We start from the raw sequence: 16,837 nt of genomic DNA, 5'->3' as shown, positions 1-16,837 counted from the left end.
TTCTTAGTCATTTCAATAGGTGTGTAGCGTTATCTGTCATTAAACTTTAATTTTCAGTTCTCTAATGTCTAACAGTGTTGAATATCTTTGCATGTATTTCCTTGGGTAAAACTAAAGCAGGTATATTAAAGGCCTCAGTTTGATAAATACATCTCTGCTACATAGGAAAGTAAGTTTTAATATTAGGCTAATGAAACACATAATAAGCAAGGGAATGTACTGTGCTCCTCTCACCTGATGGCATTAAATCCATTCCCCTTACACTTGAGAAAGAATGCCAATTCATAGAAAACAACTTAAGCTAAATGAAAATTGATTTTTTTTATTAGCTCCCATTTGGGGTAGTCTGTGCTGACTCTTCTCCTTTGTTAATTCCTGTCAAGAAGCAGCTGTGCAATTGTCTGTGTATACACTGATGTCTAAATAAGTTAAAACATGCATATAATGTCTGAGGTTAACCAGAGGTTGGCCTACCTAGAATCAACCCTGATTTTGAGGTAACTTGTGTAGAACACTAGATGCACAATTCACATATGTGCTATTATGCATATGTAGTATTATACTTAGTATAATTTATCATTATTATTGTTCCTCTCATGCCATGGATGTCAGGACTTGGGACTTTCATTAAATTATTGCTCAAGGATCTCAGATCACATTGTGCTAATATGACACACAGTAGTCCAGGTTTACTGTCCCAATAATTCATTCTTTTGGAATGGGAATCATAAGTGAAGAATAGTTTATAGGCAGAAACTATGAATAAAGTTCAAATTCTTCTTCAGGATTAAATGGGAAGAGACTCCTTGCTAATATAATCAAATTACCGGATTTGTCTACTTATAGAGACCAAATATGGCCATTTATTAATATAGAATTCTTAGCAGATAATTGTCATGTACATGAGGTAAGCACCTTTAATTGTAGAAATAATTTGAATAAAAATAGCCGGAGGCTGAGAGTGGGACTCAAACGGTAGAATTCCTGCCTAGCAAACAAGAGACCCTGATTCAAACTCCAGTGCCAAAAAAAAAAGCCCAAATGGGTCTCATAAGTCTAATTTATTTGGAGGAATCCTCCTTATTAAGAAGTCACCCTTTTTCACCTAAATCACTGTTATATTTTGAGTTTAAATTTCATGCTTTATTCAGGTGCCCACCACATTTTGGGGGTGAGATTAACTTAGACATAAGTTGAAATTGGTACTACTATTATGGACATTTCTTTCCCCTTGTCCCTGTCAGTCTGTGTCTATGTTAGGACCATTCAGTCTGTCCTTTTCTCAATCCATAGTTGTCAGTTGCCTGGTCTGTACATTGTCCTGAACTTAGACTAGATGATAGGTGCTATTTCAGATATGGGAGCCATGGTATGAAGAATCAAAAAACTTGGCCTTGGAGATGAAGTGAACTTACACCAAATACTGGTATGACAGTGGAAGGCAACAGCGTTCAACACAGCAAAATGAAGTATCTAGGCATTCTTGTGCGTTAGGGAAGGGATCTCCAATGCACACTCATGGAAGAGGTATGTGTAACATGAAGGATGCTCACTAGTACAGAACTATATATATTCTATTTGCTTTTAAAAGAACAGGTGTGGTGGTTCATACTTACAATCCCAGATACTCAGTAGGCAGAGATAGAAGGATTGTGGTCTGAAGCTGGCTTGGGCAAAGCATGAGATTCTATCTGAAAAACAAACTAAAAGTAAAAGGGCTAGGGGAGTGGCTTAAGAGATAGAGGACTTGCCTAGCAAGCACAAGTCTCTGAGTACCCTAGTACTACACAAAAAAAAAGGAAAAGAAAAGAAATAAATAAACTAAGCGACATTGATATTTGACAGATTGACACTGGTACTCAATGGTATGTACAGATATCAGAAGGTTGGTCATGTGCCTAGGTTATTTCACCGCCAGAGCATCTAACTGTCCATTCATCCTACTGCCTGGCTCATTCATTTTCTGCCTATTATGAGGCTTTGTGGGTCTCCTTGTATCCAGATAAGTGGATTTAGCATGATCTGGTGTCTGTGTGTGTGTGTGTGTGTGTGTGTGTGTGTGTGTTGCTCAGATTTGTACATGCTAACATGCTAAATGAGCATTCTACCACTGAGCCACATTCCAAAGCCTGATCCAATTTTTAACTAAATTAACACTCCTGGTTCCCAGAAGGGCTTAAAAAGATTCTGCCAAGGAGTGAAGGTTGAAAGCAAGTCGAATAATATAAGCACAGGTGAACAATTAAAAGATCCTCCCTTTTCTACATTTTCATCAGTCTCATCATAGAGTAATTGGACTGGAATTGAACAAAAACATTAGGAATGATTACATTGGTACTCAGAAATGTAGATATTAATCAGCTGTCTTTAATACTGTTCCACATCCTAAACATAACTCTTATCTAGACACAGTGCATATAATTAATGAATGAATATATAGACATATTGGGAATGACTTTGGCATGCCTTCCTGATAAGGGAATGTCATCAAACAAGCTTTATGTTCAAGGTTTTTGAGGAAAATTAAGGGGAAAAATCAGCTTTGACTGATAGAGTAATGGAGACAATCTTAAAAAGAGCCCTCAAGGTAGAGTAAGATTTAAAAAGGGGGGCTGGCAGCATGGGTCAAGTGGTAGAGTGCCTGCCTCACAAGCATAAGGCCCTGAGTTCAAATCCCAGTATCACAAAGAAAGGAGCCCTAAGATTATGGACTAGGCTTAGCAAAAATACAAAAAGAAATAAATAGCATGGAATTGTTTCAGAAACTTCTAGTAGCAAATGTGAAATAGATTTGTGGAGCCTATAACAGTGGATTTAAGTCATGTGTATCAAACCAGCTTCTGAGCCCAGTCATGTAAGGGAGGAGGACTTGGGTGCCTTCTTCTTCTAAGAGCAGTTGTCAGGTCCTTGGGAGGATCTCATCTCTCTATTGATGTGACCACTTTGAGGATGCTTGGTGTCCCTGTCTCCATTAATCATCACTCAAAACTTCCCCAATTCCTTCACCGTTAGCCCTTAACAGTAGCTGACTGATCGGTAGGGGAATCAAGATTCTGTCCCTGATTCTGGATCTGCCATCCTCTGAGGCACCTTAAACAAGCCTCAGCCATTCTTCCACATTCAGGGAAGTGTGAATGAGCCAGCAGGGAAGGGTAAACATCAGGCAGAGCTAGGAAGCCTGAAAGTCTCTTTGGTCATCCTTAGCATGGAGCCTCCAAGAATGGCCTCTGCCCAAGATGATAATAATAGCAGGAATAATGGGACATGAGCATAAAAGTAGGACTGTCTTGGGGGAGGGGAATCAGCAGAATGGGGAAAGGGGAAAGGAGAAGATACCAGGGAGTGAATGTTATTGAAGTACATTACATATATATATATATATATATATATATATATATACATATATATATATATATGTATATATACACACACATACATACTGTATATGTACATGAAGGTAGCATAATGAAGTCTTCTAAATGCTGTTTGAAGAAGGGGTAGGCAGGATGGACGCTAAAGGAGTATAATAGAGGGGAGGAAGGGGGTGAATCTGATCAAAGTACATTGTGCACGTCTATGGAAATACCACAGTGAAACCCCTGTGTACAATTAATGTATGCTAATGAAAATTTTAAAAGCACTTTATTTGGAAGATAATCCACATAACTATTTAAAATTAAATTATTTCATAATATATGTGCTTTAAAAACTCTAACTTTTAAGACAATTAAAAACAGAGTGGGCACGCTTTCAAATACTAACTGCACCATTGAATAGCTGGATCGCCTTGGGCCAGGAGCTTAGCTTCTTGATGTTCAGATTCCTTGCCTGTAGAATGAGGAGACTGATCGTGACTACGTCATAGAGCACGTAGAGTATGGATTAAATAAGAAAATGTACTTAAAGAATTTTGCACAGGGCCTGGTACATAGGAAGAGCTCAAGAATTTTTTTATCATTATACTTGTTAAAGTCTGAACTTGTTTAGCGTTTTTCTTCACTATGATCAAATTTCATTGTGAGTTGAGAGCTCTTAAAAAATAGGATGGTGTTAATCATTTCACAGTGCATATGTATGTGAAAACATCACACTGTACACCTTAAATATATATAATTTTTATTTGTCAGTTTTATCGCAATAAAACTGCAAAAATAATGATTTTTTTTAAGAAAGGGGAACTAGAAAGAGGTACTTTAAACATATAGCACGATCATGTATGCAAAACATAAAGGCTGTATTAAGCATGTACTTATTTATTAAACTTGGAAATTTGTTTTTCCTCCCTGACCAAGAAGATTATTAAAAACTAAAGCAAGTATTTTTGTGGGTTACTTGCTGTTTTTAAGTGTTCTGCACTCATTTTTGCAAGCCTTCCTCTAAATGGACTTGAAACAAGTGGCCCAAAACTATTGTGGTTCCTCCTGGCCCAACATGTTCCTTCCAAAGTGAAAATTGAATGAATATCCAATTTCTCTTCATCTGTGACTTCGTCTCTCTGGCCCTAGGAGTGGAAAATAACCTGATCACTTTTAATCAGTTTATTAAATACTAGACAGCTTGCTGGTTTACTTTTAATCACTGCATATCTGCAGATATGTAAGCATACGTCTGATGTTTCTTATGAAAATTGCTCATTTTTATTCTTGCTATTTTTTAATAAGGCAAACAAGAATAGGAAAGAAGGCAGACTTTATCCACCAGTAGTATGATAAAGAATTGCAGGTGTGTGGTAAACCATAGGCAGGTGAATTCCCTTTAGCTGTTTTAAATTGGAGTTTGTCATATCTCAATAGGAAGCATCCTTTAGATGCTCACAAAGTTGTATTCCCTTATGGATTAGTTTTTCTCCTTTACCTATTGTCCTCATAGGGTTGTATACTATCATTTCTCAAGAGTAGAGGTTAATGACAGTCAACTGGGCCTGTTGTAAAGACTTAGTAGTGGAGGTAGCCACAGGTGTTATTTTTTCAATGTTTTTACAAAGAAAATCATAGGATATTGGCTAGTTACTGTTTTTCCTAAAACTGTTTTGTTCATATGAAAGAAGGCATAGTTGGGAAGCAGAAAACATACTAAAAATATCCATATTGACCATTTTTTAGTATGAACAGTTGGCAAACTACTCCCTCTCTCAAATATGGAGCCAAGTTAAGAAATTTTAGAAAACATGACCCTAGGTTCAGATGCACTTACCTTTTGAGATCTCACCATTACAACAGCATCTTTAATAGTGAGGACCATGGTCTGCTCCACTACCCCATCCCACCCTGACCCCCTGAATCCAAGAAGGGGAACCAGGTGCCTTCTTCATGCTCCCAGAAGTGGCACCAGCAGCCATATCTCAATAGCAATCTCAGATAGTACCTTCCCCTCCCGCTCTTACATGCTTCTTGTCTTGTTCCCCAGGTTGAATATGTGATCAAGTGTGATATGTCAGCTCTGCAGAAGATTTTGTACCGCCATATGCAAGCCAAGGGGATCCTGCTCACAGATGGTTCTGAGAAAGATAAGAAGGTATGTTGCAGAAGCCAGTAGGATTCAATACATCTTCTCAGAATGCAGCATGAATATTTCCAGAAAGCATCCCTACTAAAGCTGGTTTGTTAAAGTAAGGCACTGGGTATTTTTTGTAGTAGCTGCCAAAGGAAATCACTTAACCTCTTACCTGCAGTGGGGCCAAAGGAAAGACAGCATATGCTCCTGTTTATGTTCCTATTACCAAAAGAGTTAGCTCTGCTTGTAGCTCTGTGCTGTAGAAAACACATTCTGACCAAGTGTTGGATGGCATTTTAGAAAGTTTTAAAATCTAGCGTCACTCCCTGGGCATCTGTACTGTACTTTGTCTGCCAGAGTCCTTGAGAGCAGAGAGTCATGACACAAAGCCACCAACTTGACATAATTCCTTGAGGTTCACTTTTCCTGTAGGATAAGTTAATAATAAAATATTATGTCTAACTCAGAAACAACCAAAACTACGGGAGCTTTTGACCACAAGGTATGTAGCTTATTGAGAAAACCTGTAGCACTTTATTCTTTCTATAAAAAACCTAGTTTTTCCATTATCCAAATATCTTTATTTGACCATAAAGAAGAATAAAATTTTGCCATTCACAGTTAAATGGCTTGAACTGGAGAACATCATCTAAAGTGAAGTTAGCCAGGTTCAGAAAATCAAAGTCCACATGTTTTTTTCTCATATGCAGAAGATAAATCCAAAACAAATACAAGCATTATCATATATACATATAAGTCTATACACAGAGCATGTTTGCAAAAGTGGGACTATTACAGGAGACTAAGGGAGGAGGAAAAGAAGTATAGAATGATAGAAAATGAATAATAGTAAATACATCACATCTGTGTAGGAGCAAGACACAGTGAAACGGACTGAAAGCTGTTGAACAACACAGGATGGGGAGAAGGGTGAGGAAGAATAGTGGAGGGGGATATATGTATCTAAGCACAATATATTTACAGGTAAAATACTAAGGCAAAATTCCCACTGAACAATGAATAGACACCTAAAAAGCCTAGTATTTTTCTTTTTTTTCAGTTCTGAGGATTGAACTCTGGGCTTTACACATGCTGGGTAAACACACTACCCTGGAGCTACACTCTTGGCCTTAAAGTCTAGTTTTTAAAAATTGTAAATATCTGACCAATTAATAATTGATTCTATTTTTCTCTTTCTACTTATTCTCAGGGGAAAGGAGGTGCAAAGACTCTTATGAACACTATCATGCAGTTGAGGAAAATCTGCAATCATCCCTATATGTTTCAGCACATTGAGGTAAGTCTGTATCCTGTGTATTGATTCTGATTCTCCTAACCCTACTGATCCTAGTTCAAAAAAGCAAAAAACAAAACCCACAATAGGTCTGAAGCATGGATGAGGAAGTGCAAATGGCATGATGTGATAGCTGTTCAGGCAGAATTAACAAACCCAGATTTCCTGGGTATGGCTTCTCATTGGCACCAAGTGACTGAGCATCTGGAATTTAATAACCAAGAATTTAAAGTCGTGAGAAAATGTTGCAAGCAATGGCTCATTATGTGAGTTTGGGTAAGTACTGTGAATTACCTTGTTACACTGGGAGCTCTGAAATTGACGATAATGACAAACACATTCAGCTTCCTCAGAAGGCTGCTGTGAAAAATATTAAAATAATGTATTTATAAATATTGAAGAGGAAGATGTTCTTTAAATATTTTCTTTGTGAAAGACACTGGCTTATTCTGTTACTTAGGTTTACATTTTTCCTGTCTTGTTTCTATCACAGTGTTATCAGTGGGTGCTTTTATTCTGAAGCTCTGGTCTCTAGAATGCTGCTTTTAGCAGAAAGGACATTTTCTGCCTTCTCACTCCATGTGAATACGTTTCATTCACTGACAGGTTTTCACTCCAATAAGGGCAGTTGGCTAGAATAGGAATGAAAAGTTGTTGCCACTGTCATCTGCATTTTCAGTGTCACTATGGAAGTATGGGGTCCTAGGGACAATTATTTGCAAGTACCCAGTCTGCTTCCTACTGCAAATTGAGGAGGAGATAGCAGAGAAAAACATCACTGCAGTGTCAGCACCAATTGAGTTTAAAATAATAAATAGAAGATTCTGGAAAATTAAAACTTAATCACAGAAAAAAATTGAGTCAAAACATTCTTAACTTCAAGTATTCTTTTTTCTCTTCCTTAATTTTGAGCAATCCTATCTGTCATGTCAGAGTACTTATTCCCTAATATAAGGATACTAGAGTCCTGCCTCAACAGTGCTGGGGAAATAGAAAGACTTCTGATGCTGCTGTGACCTTCACGTTCATAGGAGAAGGTATCATAAAGTAGGAGAGAGGCTAGATAGACATAGGGAAGAAGATCCACAGACATAGGACAGAGCATCTTTGGACGTGGAACAAAGTATCCATAGACATGAGGGGAGCATCTGTGGATATAGGAGTATTATCTATAGCCATAGAGAACCACCCCACAGAGTTGAGACATTACTCTTGTGAAGAGAGAGAATATATTTATAGACCTAAATGAAATGACAACAGCAACAATTCTGAAAAAATTCCTACCAACAAGCCACAGTTATGTTAGATACATAGGTGAAGGAGAATCCCGGGATCAATAATGAGTCCGTGTCAGTGTGATCTGGGGTATGAGGGGGGCAGCTGGGAAAAAAATCTAACGATACAAATGATTGGGGTTGTGTCACATCAACCTGTCACCTACCTTTCCATTTTTCCTGACAACAATTTTAAGATGTTACTCTGAACTATAGAGAGCTTCGGGAACTTGGAAATTATGAAAATTGCATGTCGGTCTTATTTCATTTTGGTTATCCTAAAAACATTAACCTTTGAGGCATGCTGGGCATGTCAGGAAGTAAGGGAGATGATGTCTTCTCTCCACAAGTGTCTGCCTGGTGCTCTGCAAGGGAAGAAGGATTGAAAAGGAAGCTAAGCTTAAGGAACATGCCTTGCAGCACCTGTCTGTTTACACTTGAGAAAGAAGCCATCAAGAGAAAGACAGACTTTGATTTGCAGTGTGTTTAACAAAAAAAGCTTTTAGGAGCCTATTTCTAGAAGCTAGAGACCCACAGTTATTGGCTAATCTTTGGCAGTTATGGGTCCCAGATGCTGTGTGCTTTTGCCTTCATTCTGTTTTGTTTGCCACACAACCCTTTGTTGGTACCAAATCATTCAGAAGCCCAGTCTTGATATTGGTCTCACTGCCTTCAACTGGGGAAATGAAAACTGATACCTAATCTTAATCATGGTTCATGGACATATGTCATCACTTTGGTTTTCCAAGCCCTGCTTGGATACGGGGATGGAACCTAAAAATCTAGTAAGTAACGGTCACTAGTAAAGTGTGTAAGTATGATTCTATCAGGTGGAGCAAGGCTTTGATCATTGTCTGGCCATGTTACAGAGCAGTGCTTTCAGGGGCTAGATCCTGCCATGAATGGTGAGAGAAAGATCTGGTCTCCTTGTGGAAAAAGTTGCAGTGGTGAAGAGAGGAGGGGCACAGAAAAGGGACAGCTGGTGGCTAAAGTGAAGGTATAACTTGCTCTTCACTCCTTAGATGGTATCCATTTCCATAAAATGACAATGGAGAAAACTCACAGAAGACAATCAAGTATTTCTTCCTCTGTATTAGTAAGGAGGGAGTTAAATGATTAAGTTCTGTATTCTAAAAGTAGGAGCTGGACACTGAGGGTAGAGTACATTTAGGGATTATAGTAAGGATGGGATGTCAGGATTTGATTAAGCTAACAATTGCATTATGTAATTACCATTGTTTTTATTTTGCAAACTATTTCCTTATTACATTTGTGTTCACATGTTACTCTGACTTGCTTATATTGAGTTCTTCCTCTAGCCTAGACGCTGAACTTGTGGGCGTATACCCAGAAACCACTCCTGGCTCAGCTCTGGGCCTCTGGGTGCTCAGGGGCTACTGGACAAGTGAGCTCACCCCCTTGTCTGAAGAGTCAGAGACAGTGAAACCCACAGAATCCATTCCTGGTGGAAAAAAAACTGACCTCAGAGTCATGAGTTTTTGTTGCACTCTATAATGAGTACTTGCTTATTCATTTGTTATTTTATTTGTTCTAACTGTACTCTAGAAACAACAGGGTGCTCTCACTAAAAGAGAGACCATAAGTTAGTAATTGCATTTTAAAAATCACTTTGTTCTTCTCTTTTAAAGGAATCCTTTGCTGAACACCTAGGCTATTCAAATGGAGTCATTAATGGGTAAATCTTAAAATTTTCTTCTCTTTGAAAATACAGTGTATTTGTCTTTCCTAAACTCTTTTCTGTAGTGTTTCCTATCCTGCAAAGACATGTCAGCCTCCCTAACCCTCCTTGCGAAGAGAGAGAAGTTTGTTAACTAAAACTATATTAGCATTCTCTTAATGTACTGGCATAGTTTACCACTTGCCTTGAGCAAGTGGCTATTCAAAGGACATTGATCTCACTTATTAGATGTAATAGTATCTTTGTGTTCTAAAATGTTGCTGAAACCTCAGAAGGTTGTGACTTCTAAACCAAGAATATAGTTCAGGCTTGAAGAGACTTTATCTTATTAAATTTTATGTGGCTATTTAGCATTCATGTGCATGAGAGGAAATGTCTCATCTGCTACAAATGTGTACATTCTACAGATATCTGTTAGAGGGTGGTCTGTGTAGGAAGGAACTGTCATTGAAGAGAATCATGTCCTGCAGCAACAAAAAGATGAAACTTAGCGCTGACAGAAAGTCCGTTCTGTTTGTTTCGCACTAGGGAAAATGTATTAGTAGGATAGAGGAGTCCTTGTTGGTTCCCAAGGGCAGGCAGGATCTCTAGGTAAGAATTGAAACTAGGCTCCAAGTAGGAGCCATGCCAACACCAATGAGCTCTCCTCCCTCTTTTGGCCTCAGTTTCCTCTGGGACTCATGGTCACTCCTGCTCCTAGCAGCGTGGCCAGGGCTACAGGATGAAAACATAGCTACTGGGAAGTTTCTGGAGAGCTGTTCTCAAAGTGGTGATGGACAATGGGAAGACAAACATTTGAAAATGTCTCTGTTAGAAATAGAATATACAGTGTGGTTAAATCAGCTACCCAGTGGTACAGATTGTTGTTGGCTACATGTGTGCTGGCGAGTTTTCCAAAGACAGCCCCTTTAATAAAGAAAATGGGGGATTTACTGTGGAGGACAAAGGTCCAAATAAGCATTTCTCTGTATCATGGTATCTTCTCCATTACACCATCTTCATGTTTTTTACTTGGATAGCTGCAGTAAGCCAAGACTCTTGCCCCTCCCTCTTCCACTCTCACATCATTTGTGTAGTGACCTTGTGAAAGTATATGTCAGATCTTGCCACTCCTGTTTAAAACCCATTAATGGTTGGTTGTCCACTGCATTGAAATCTAGAACATTCAATGGACTTAATAGAGTACCTGTTTCCATTCCCACCTCCTCCGTCTGTCTTCAGATCCCAGTGTTCTTCCCTCACTTATGATTAAGCCACACTTGCTATTATATTTTTTTCAGTCTCTCAGACTCCCCAGGCTCCTTTACTCCTCAGGAAGGACCTTAGCACATGCTCTTTTCTTTCTCAGAAATCTCCTTCTCCCTATGTGCCCCATTTTTCACCCAGATGCTGTTCTACTCATTATTTCAAGTTTTAGCTTCAGGAAGATCACTGACCTCTGACACTTTACAACAGTAATTGGAAAAGTTTATCTGTAAAGAGCCATTTTGGAAATATTTTCAGCTTGTGGGCCATAAATTCTCTCACACCTACTCAAGTCATCTAGTACACCATCAAACCAGCCAAACGAGACAGAAATGGACATGGCTGCATTCCAATAAACCTTTACTTACAAAAAGAGCAAGAAGGCCAAGGCCAAAGTTTGTCAAACTCCACACTAATCAAAACAAGGGGTCAGATGTTGTATTGTAACTTGCTGCTTTTCTTTCTGTCTTTTTTTTTCTTCTTCTTCTTTTTTTGGTGGTACTGGTGTTTAAACTCATGGTCTAGTGCTTGCCTAGCAAACATTCTACCATGGAAGCCACACCTCTTGCCCTTTTGTTTTAGTTATTTTTCAGCTAGGCTCTCAACGCTTTTTGCAGGGGCTGGCTGGCCTAGGACCATGATCCTCCCAATCTGTTTCCTGAGTAGCTGCTGCTGCTTTTCCTTGTAGTACTTACCACCATTTGTAATTATCCATTTTATTTTTCACTATACACCTGCCCAGCCATGTACTTGGTACACAGTAGGTGCTCAATAAGTGTTTGAGTGAATTACAGGTGCCCTAAATTCACAATTTCATTTGTGTAATAGACAGACCATGAAAAATATTAGGAACATAGAAGGGTTTCCTTTGTGGATTTTTTATGAATATATTTTTTCCACTAAATACTCTCATAGCTTGGAGCTGAAATTCATCCATTCATCCATTCATTCCACACTTCCTTATTGAATGTGTGAGGCTCTATGTGAAAAGCGAAGTGCTATGGGATCCTTCAAGAAGACAGCAGTAATACTGTCTTCTTATTTTGCGTTTTTGGGTTCAGGGCTGAGCTGTATCGGGCTTCAGGAAAATTTGAGCTGCTTGATCGTATTCTGCCCAAATTGAGAGCAACTAACCACCGCGTGCTGCTTTTCTGCCAGATGACATCTCTCATGACCATCATGGAGGATTACTTTGCTTTTCGGAACTTCCTTTACCTGCGCCTTGATGGTAAGTGCATAAGGCATTAGGCTCAGAAGCCACGGTACTGAAAATGAAGAGACAGTGGCCCTTTAGTTAGGTCCAATCTCAGCCAAAAAGGAGGAGTAACATTGAGGAATTGGCTAACAGAGCAGGTGCGGGTTTTCTACCTGACGTTATTTGCACAGCTCTTCTTCCTACATACAAACCAACACAAGGAAGTTCAGAATCACACATGACTGCCACAATGGAGCAAAACAAAAAATTTTATATCCTCCTGCTATCAGGATTGACTGTTGCCTATGCTCCTGATAACATGTGTTGACAAGCCTTTAGCTTTTTGTGTGAAGGCATACTTTAAGGGATGAAGACTGTGTCTCCTTTCCTCAGTGGCAGTGTAATAGTTCATTTATAGTTGCATTTATCATTAAAGCCTCTCTCTTCTAAACAGGACATATCTACATGTTGTTACATTAAGAGACGTGACCTTATTGTTCCCTGGATTTTGCGACTATGTAAAGTATGTGCCTGACTTTTAAAAGTGAAATTTAAATACCTTATCCTAAACATAAGTAAGCAAATATGATTGGATGAAAATAGGGGTTTAGGGACATTTCCTAAATCACACTTAGGATTTGAATACTGGACAGTATATTTCAGAGATCTCATACTGGAGCAGAGAATAATGCATTTAAGGAATGGTAAGAAGACTCGGAGCTCATTTACAGCCAGGATATAATGAGCACAGTCCTACTAATACCTGTCTGTATCTAATACAGTACTAATGTTTGTATTTAGTGAGTGAGAAATTTAAAGTTTATGTTCCATTAGAAGGTTTCATTTTATTCTTAATCCAACATTTTGAACCCCTTTTACCATTAACTAAGTATAATTAGAACTATCCCAAGTTTCTTACTTAAGTTTTTAGGTGAATGTTCTGTCTGGCTTACCTGTTAGGGTATTATTAATTTTTTTAACCCTTGGTAATTTTTTAATTAGCATATTATAGTTGTAACATTGGTTATTATTAATGTTTTAAGCTAACTATACCATCTGACAGACTTGATGATTTAGAATTCTTTTACCTTTTCCCTCCAAAGTCACTGAAAACTGATGATTGGTTAAGTAAACATTAATTTGCATTCACAGGTATGGTCTTCTATCCATAGTCTATCTCTTTTGTCAAATCTCCTGTTCTTTCTGATGAGATCCCTCTCTTCCTCCTTCCCAGTGAGGGCAGAGTTCAACACTCTTCCTTCCTTTTTTAACTCTGCTCAGGTAGGGGAAGCCAGACTTAATTTTCCCCTGGTTTACTAATCCCATTCACATGTCCTACCTATTGTTGGCTACTTCCTGGCACTTCTTTTTGAATCTCACCTCTCTTAGGACTGCAGCCTGGGAATATTTGAATATATAAAACTGGTAAGAAGTGATTTTCTTGAAACAAATTACTGTAATGAAAGATTCTCTTTGATAGTGTGTTGGTTGCTATCCTCATTGTCATTAGAAATAATAGTCCCATGTGACGATGCATGTGGGATTCAGGCAAAGCACTTTGTATACATTATGTATGTTTTGTATACATTATTAATTTTCTCAGCAAGTAATTTACTGTTATCCCTGATATTGTGATCTCTATTGAACAGATGAGAAAATAAAGAAATATAGTGAAACCAGGTTCTGGCTTGGGTCTATTTGATTTTAAATTATCTCAGTTTTAGCACACCCAGTGAGATGTACCCCATCTCTAAAATACAGTGTACATTTAGTGACAGCATTTTAACAAAGACTTTGAACTTGTTTAAAATTATTACATTGATTAATTGAAAATGACTAGGAACTAGAGATATAAGATAAATGGGCCACTCACTGTTCCTGCCTTTAGAGCAGGAACCTTAGGTAGAAAGAGTCATGTAGATTCCATAAAGTGTTACAGATGGACTGAGAAGACTGGACAGGTGTCTTCCCACTAGAAAGTGGGAGGGGAGAGAATTGATAGACAAACAATAAATATACTCACAGATTAGGTACATCTCCCCACTCCCTCACACAATAAAATGTCTTCAGATTTTCATTATTGAATTTGATTTCTGAGATTTTGATTTCACAAAAAAAAGTCACCTGTTGAAAGCTAAGCAAATACTTTCTGCAACGATAATGATTGCATGAGTCAATTTAGCTACTATTCTGTTATTGTTTTTATTTTCACTGGAAATGACTCCATCTGGAAATGAACTGATACCCTCAAAGTACCTAGGTGCATAGTTTTTATATCCTAGTGTCAGAAAAGGGATGTCATTATATCTGGGGGCCCCATCATTTCCCCATTTTTTTTTTTTTTGGTTTCTTTGGCTTTTCCTTCAAGTGAAGGCAGAGGATAAATACATGAGCTATGGATCCATGTGAGGAATTTTTAAAAAGCATTATTTCAACTGGAAAGGCAAAATAGGGAGACAGTTTCATGGCAAAACAGAACATGTCTTCCATTAACTTTCTGAACAAATGGTATGCCATGAGCTCAGAAAACCAATTCTGAAAGTAAAAAAAAAAAAGATTTTCACATGTGAAACCTCACTCAATAAAGCACGTTAATATCCTTCCCCAAATCTAAATTCCTACAGTTCATTCTGGCAAGATTTGACATGTTCACCAAATAAAAAGTCTAGTTTAGAAAGTAAACCAAACCGAAGGAATGTCACTTCATGAAACAGGGAGAGGCTGCAAAACCCTCTCCTTTCCATTCCCCCTTTGTTATATGTAGGGAGCTGATTTTCTTCCCTCCTCGGGAGGATACTAGTTATTTTTACAAAATGTGAAAAACAGATCCCTTGTGTTTGGGAACTTGACCCTTGTCAGTAACTTGATTCCTTTAGCTGGAGTCACTTAAATGTTTTAATCCTCAGAAATAAATTGCTGGTATGTTTTTATCCTTAAAAAAAGAACAACACGTAGGAATAATATTTGTATAGCAGCCAGTCAGGGAGTATCGTGTAACATGCGTATATATTTGCCATCAGTCTAAAGCCCTTTTCAGAACTCAGCATCTACATTTTTGTAGTGAAATGCATTCAAATGGAATTCTGCTGAGTTTTTGGTTTTGCTTTTTCCCTTCCACAATGCATTTCATGCAAAGCTTGGGTAAATACATTACAGATGGATAGAACGTGATTGAGTGGCTAGTCTGGCACACAGGTGTGGCCAGAAGTGAGCTTCATACTCTGGGTTGTGCTGTCTTGCTGATTCACTGCTTTGCGGCCTCCTCAGACTCCGTGGAGTGAACCACTGCAAGCATTGAACATGCTGCTTTGTTTGAATGGTTTTAGTTTAGCATCCTTTGAACCCATCAGCAGAAAGTTAACCTGAGAAACTCTCTAAGATACTCCCTTTTTAATATATATGTTATTGTGGCTTTAGGTCTTGCTAACAAAGGATGAAAACATTCCATTCACATTTTATCTTTTTACTGTCACATGCTTAGTAACAATCCAACATTCTCTTGGTATAAGTAAATCCTTGCTCTAATGCCTATCAGGAAAATTGCTTCAGACCATTATAATAACTGTTTTAGGCACGTGTATGTATATTTATATGAGTGGCTTTTCAAATTATTTGCTGTTTTAAAGCCCACAAGTAAACCCAGGAAATGTTTTCATTAAGTCTTAAATTAGAGTAAGGATATTATAGAATTTGTAAAGATGCAAAGGTACCTGGTCAGAAATGTTTAGACAATCTCTTCTCTTCCTTTTATTTTTTTAATTGCAAAGATGTTCAGAGTTCCTTTGGAAAGTACAAAGACTTGGCGATTAGCTCACCAATGTTCAGAGGAGTCTGGAAACATCTCTCAAGGAAACAGGCCTTTCTGTCTAGGTTGCTGCCATTTTCAGACAGGAGTTAATTGGCAAATTTATTTTTCTTATCTCCTCAGGCACCACCAAGTCTGAAGATCGTGCTGCTTTGCTGAAGAAATTCAATGAACCTGGGTCCCAATATTTCATTTTCTTGTTGAGCACGCGAGCTGGAGGCCTGGGCTTAAATCTGCAAGCAGCTGACACGGTGGTCATCTTTGACAGCGACTGGAATCCTCACCAGGTGGGCCTGTCTGGCTAGGGCACTCGGGCCTACCCTGTGGAGAAGACTATCAGTTTCATCATTCACATTTATAGAGCAAGTTTCCAAACAGCTAGGCTGTTTCTCCAAAGGAGAAAGAGCCCAGCCACTTAGTAGGGCTTGTTGTCTTATTTCCTTTGAAGCATAGATATTTTAATATCATACCCATGCCTGTGAAGAGCTCAGATTTGGGGTAGAAAAACTCAGTTTCTGTTAAATTTTAATCAAATCTTCTGGGATTTCCATTGAACAAATTATAGCTAGTGAAAGAGGAATCAAAAATCTTCTGGAGGCTAGGGGTGTAGCTCAGTGGTAGTGTGAGCTTAGCCCATGGGAGATCCTTAGTTCAATGTCTAGCACCAAAAATGTTCCAAAATAATAAGACGAACAGTGACTCACACTTCTTGAACCTGTACTCTGTGCTAGCCTCCTCGAGTGCATTGCTTCTCTCAGTTTTCACAACCACCCTGCCAAGTAGTTAATATTATGAATTGCATCTTTTCAGTCAAGGAATCTGAGTCCTAGGC

General features: G+C 38.4%; 1 protein-coding gene across 7 annotated transcripts in view; it reads left to right on the top strand.

The window, feature by feature from the left end:
- The window catches only part of Smarca2 (SWI/SNF related BAF chromatin remodeling complex subunit ATPase 2), a 166,467-nt gene that overhangs the window by 75,399 nt on the left and 74,231 nt on the right, over window positions 1-16,837 (top strand). For all 7 annotated transcript variants that reach the window (XM_074051968.1, XM_074051961.1, XM_074051965.1 and 4 more), the window contains exons 20-24: window positions 5,407-5,514; window positions 6,704-6,790; window positions 9,711-9,757; window positions 12,067-12,233; window positions 16,129-16,292. In XM_074051968.1, coding sequence (XP_073908069.1) covers window positions 5,407-5,514; window positions 6,704-6,790; window positions 9,711-9,757; window positions 12,067-12,233; window positions 16,129-16,292 — 573 coding nt within the window. The remainder of the gene's footprint in view (window positions 1-5,406; window positions 5,515-6,703; window positions 6,791-9,710; window positions 9,758-12,066; window positions 12,234-16,128; window positions 16,293-16,837) is intronic.

Source organism: Castor canadensis, chromosome 13 (assembly GCF_047511655.1).
Source record: "Castor canadensis chromosome 13, mCasCan1.hap1v2, whole genome shotgun sequence".
NCBI classification, from domain to species: domain Eukaryota; kingdom Metazoa; phylum Chordata; class Mammalia; order Rodentia; family Castoridae; genus Castor; species Castor canadensis.
The sequence above is the reverse complement of the archived record's forward strand: the minus strand, read 5'-3'. Positions and strand labels throughout refer to the sequence as shown.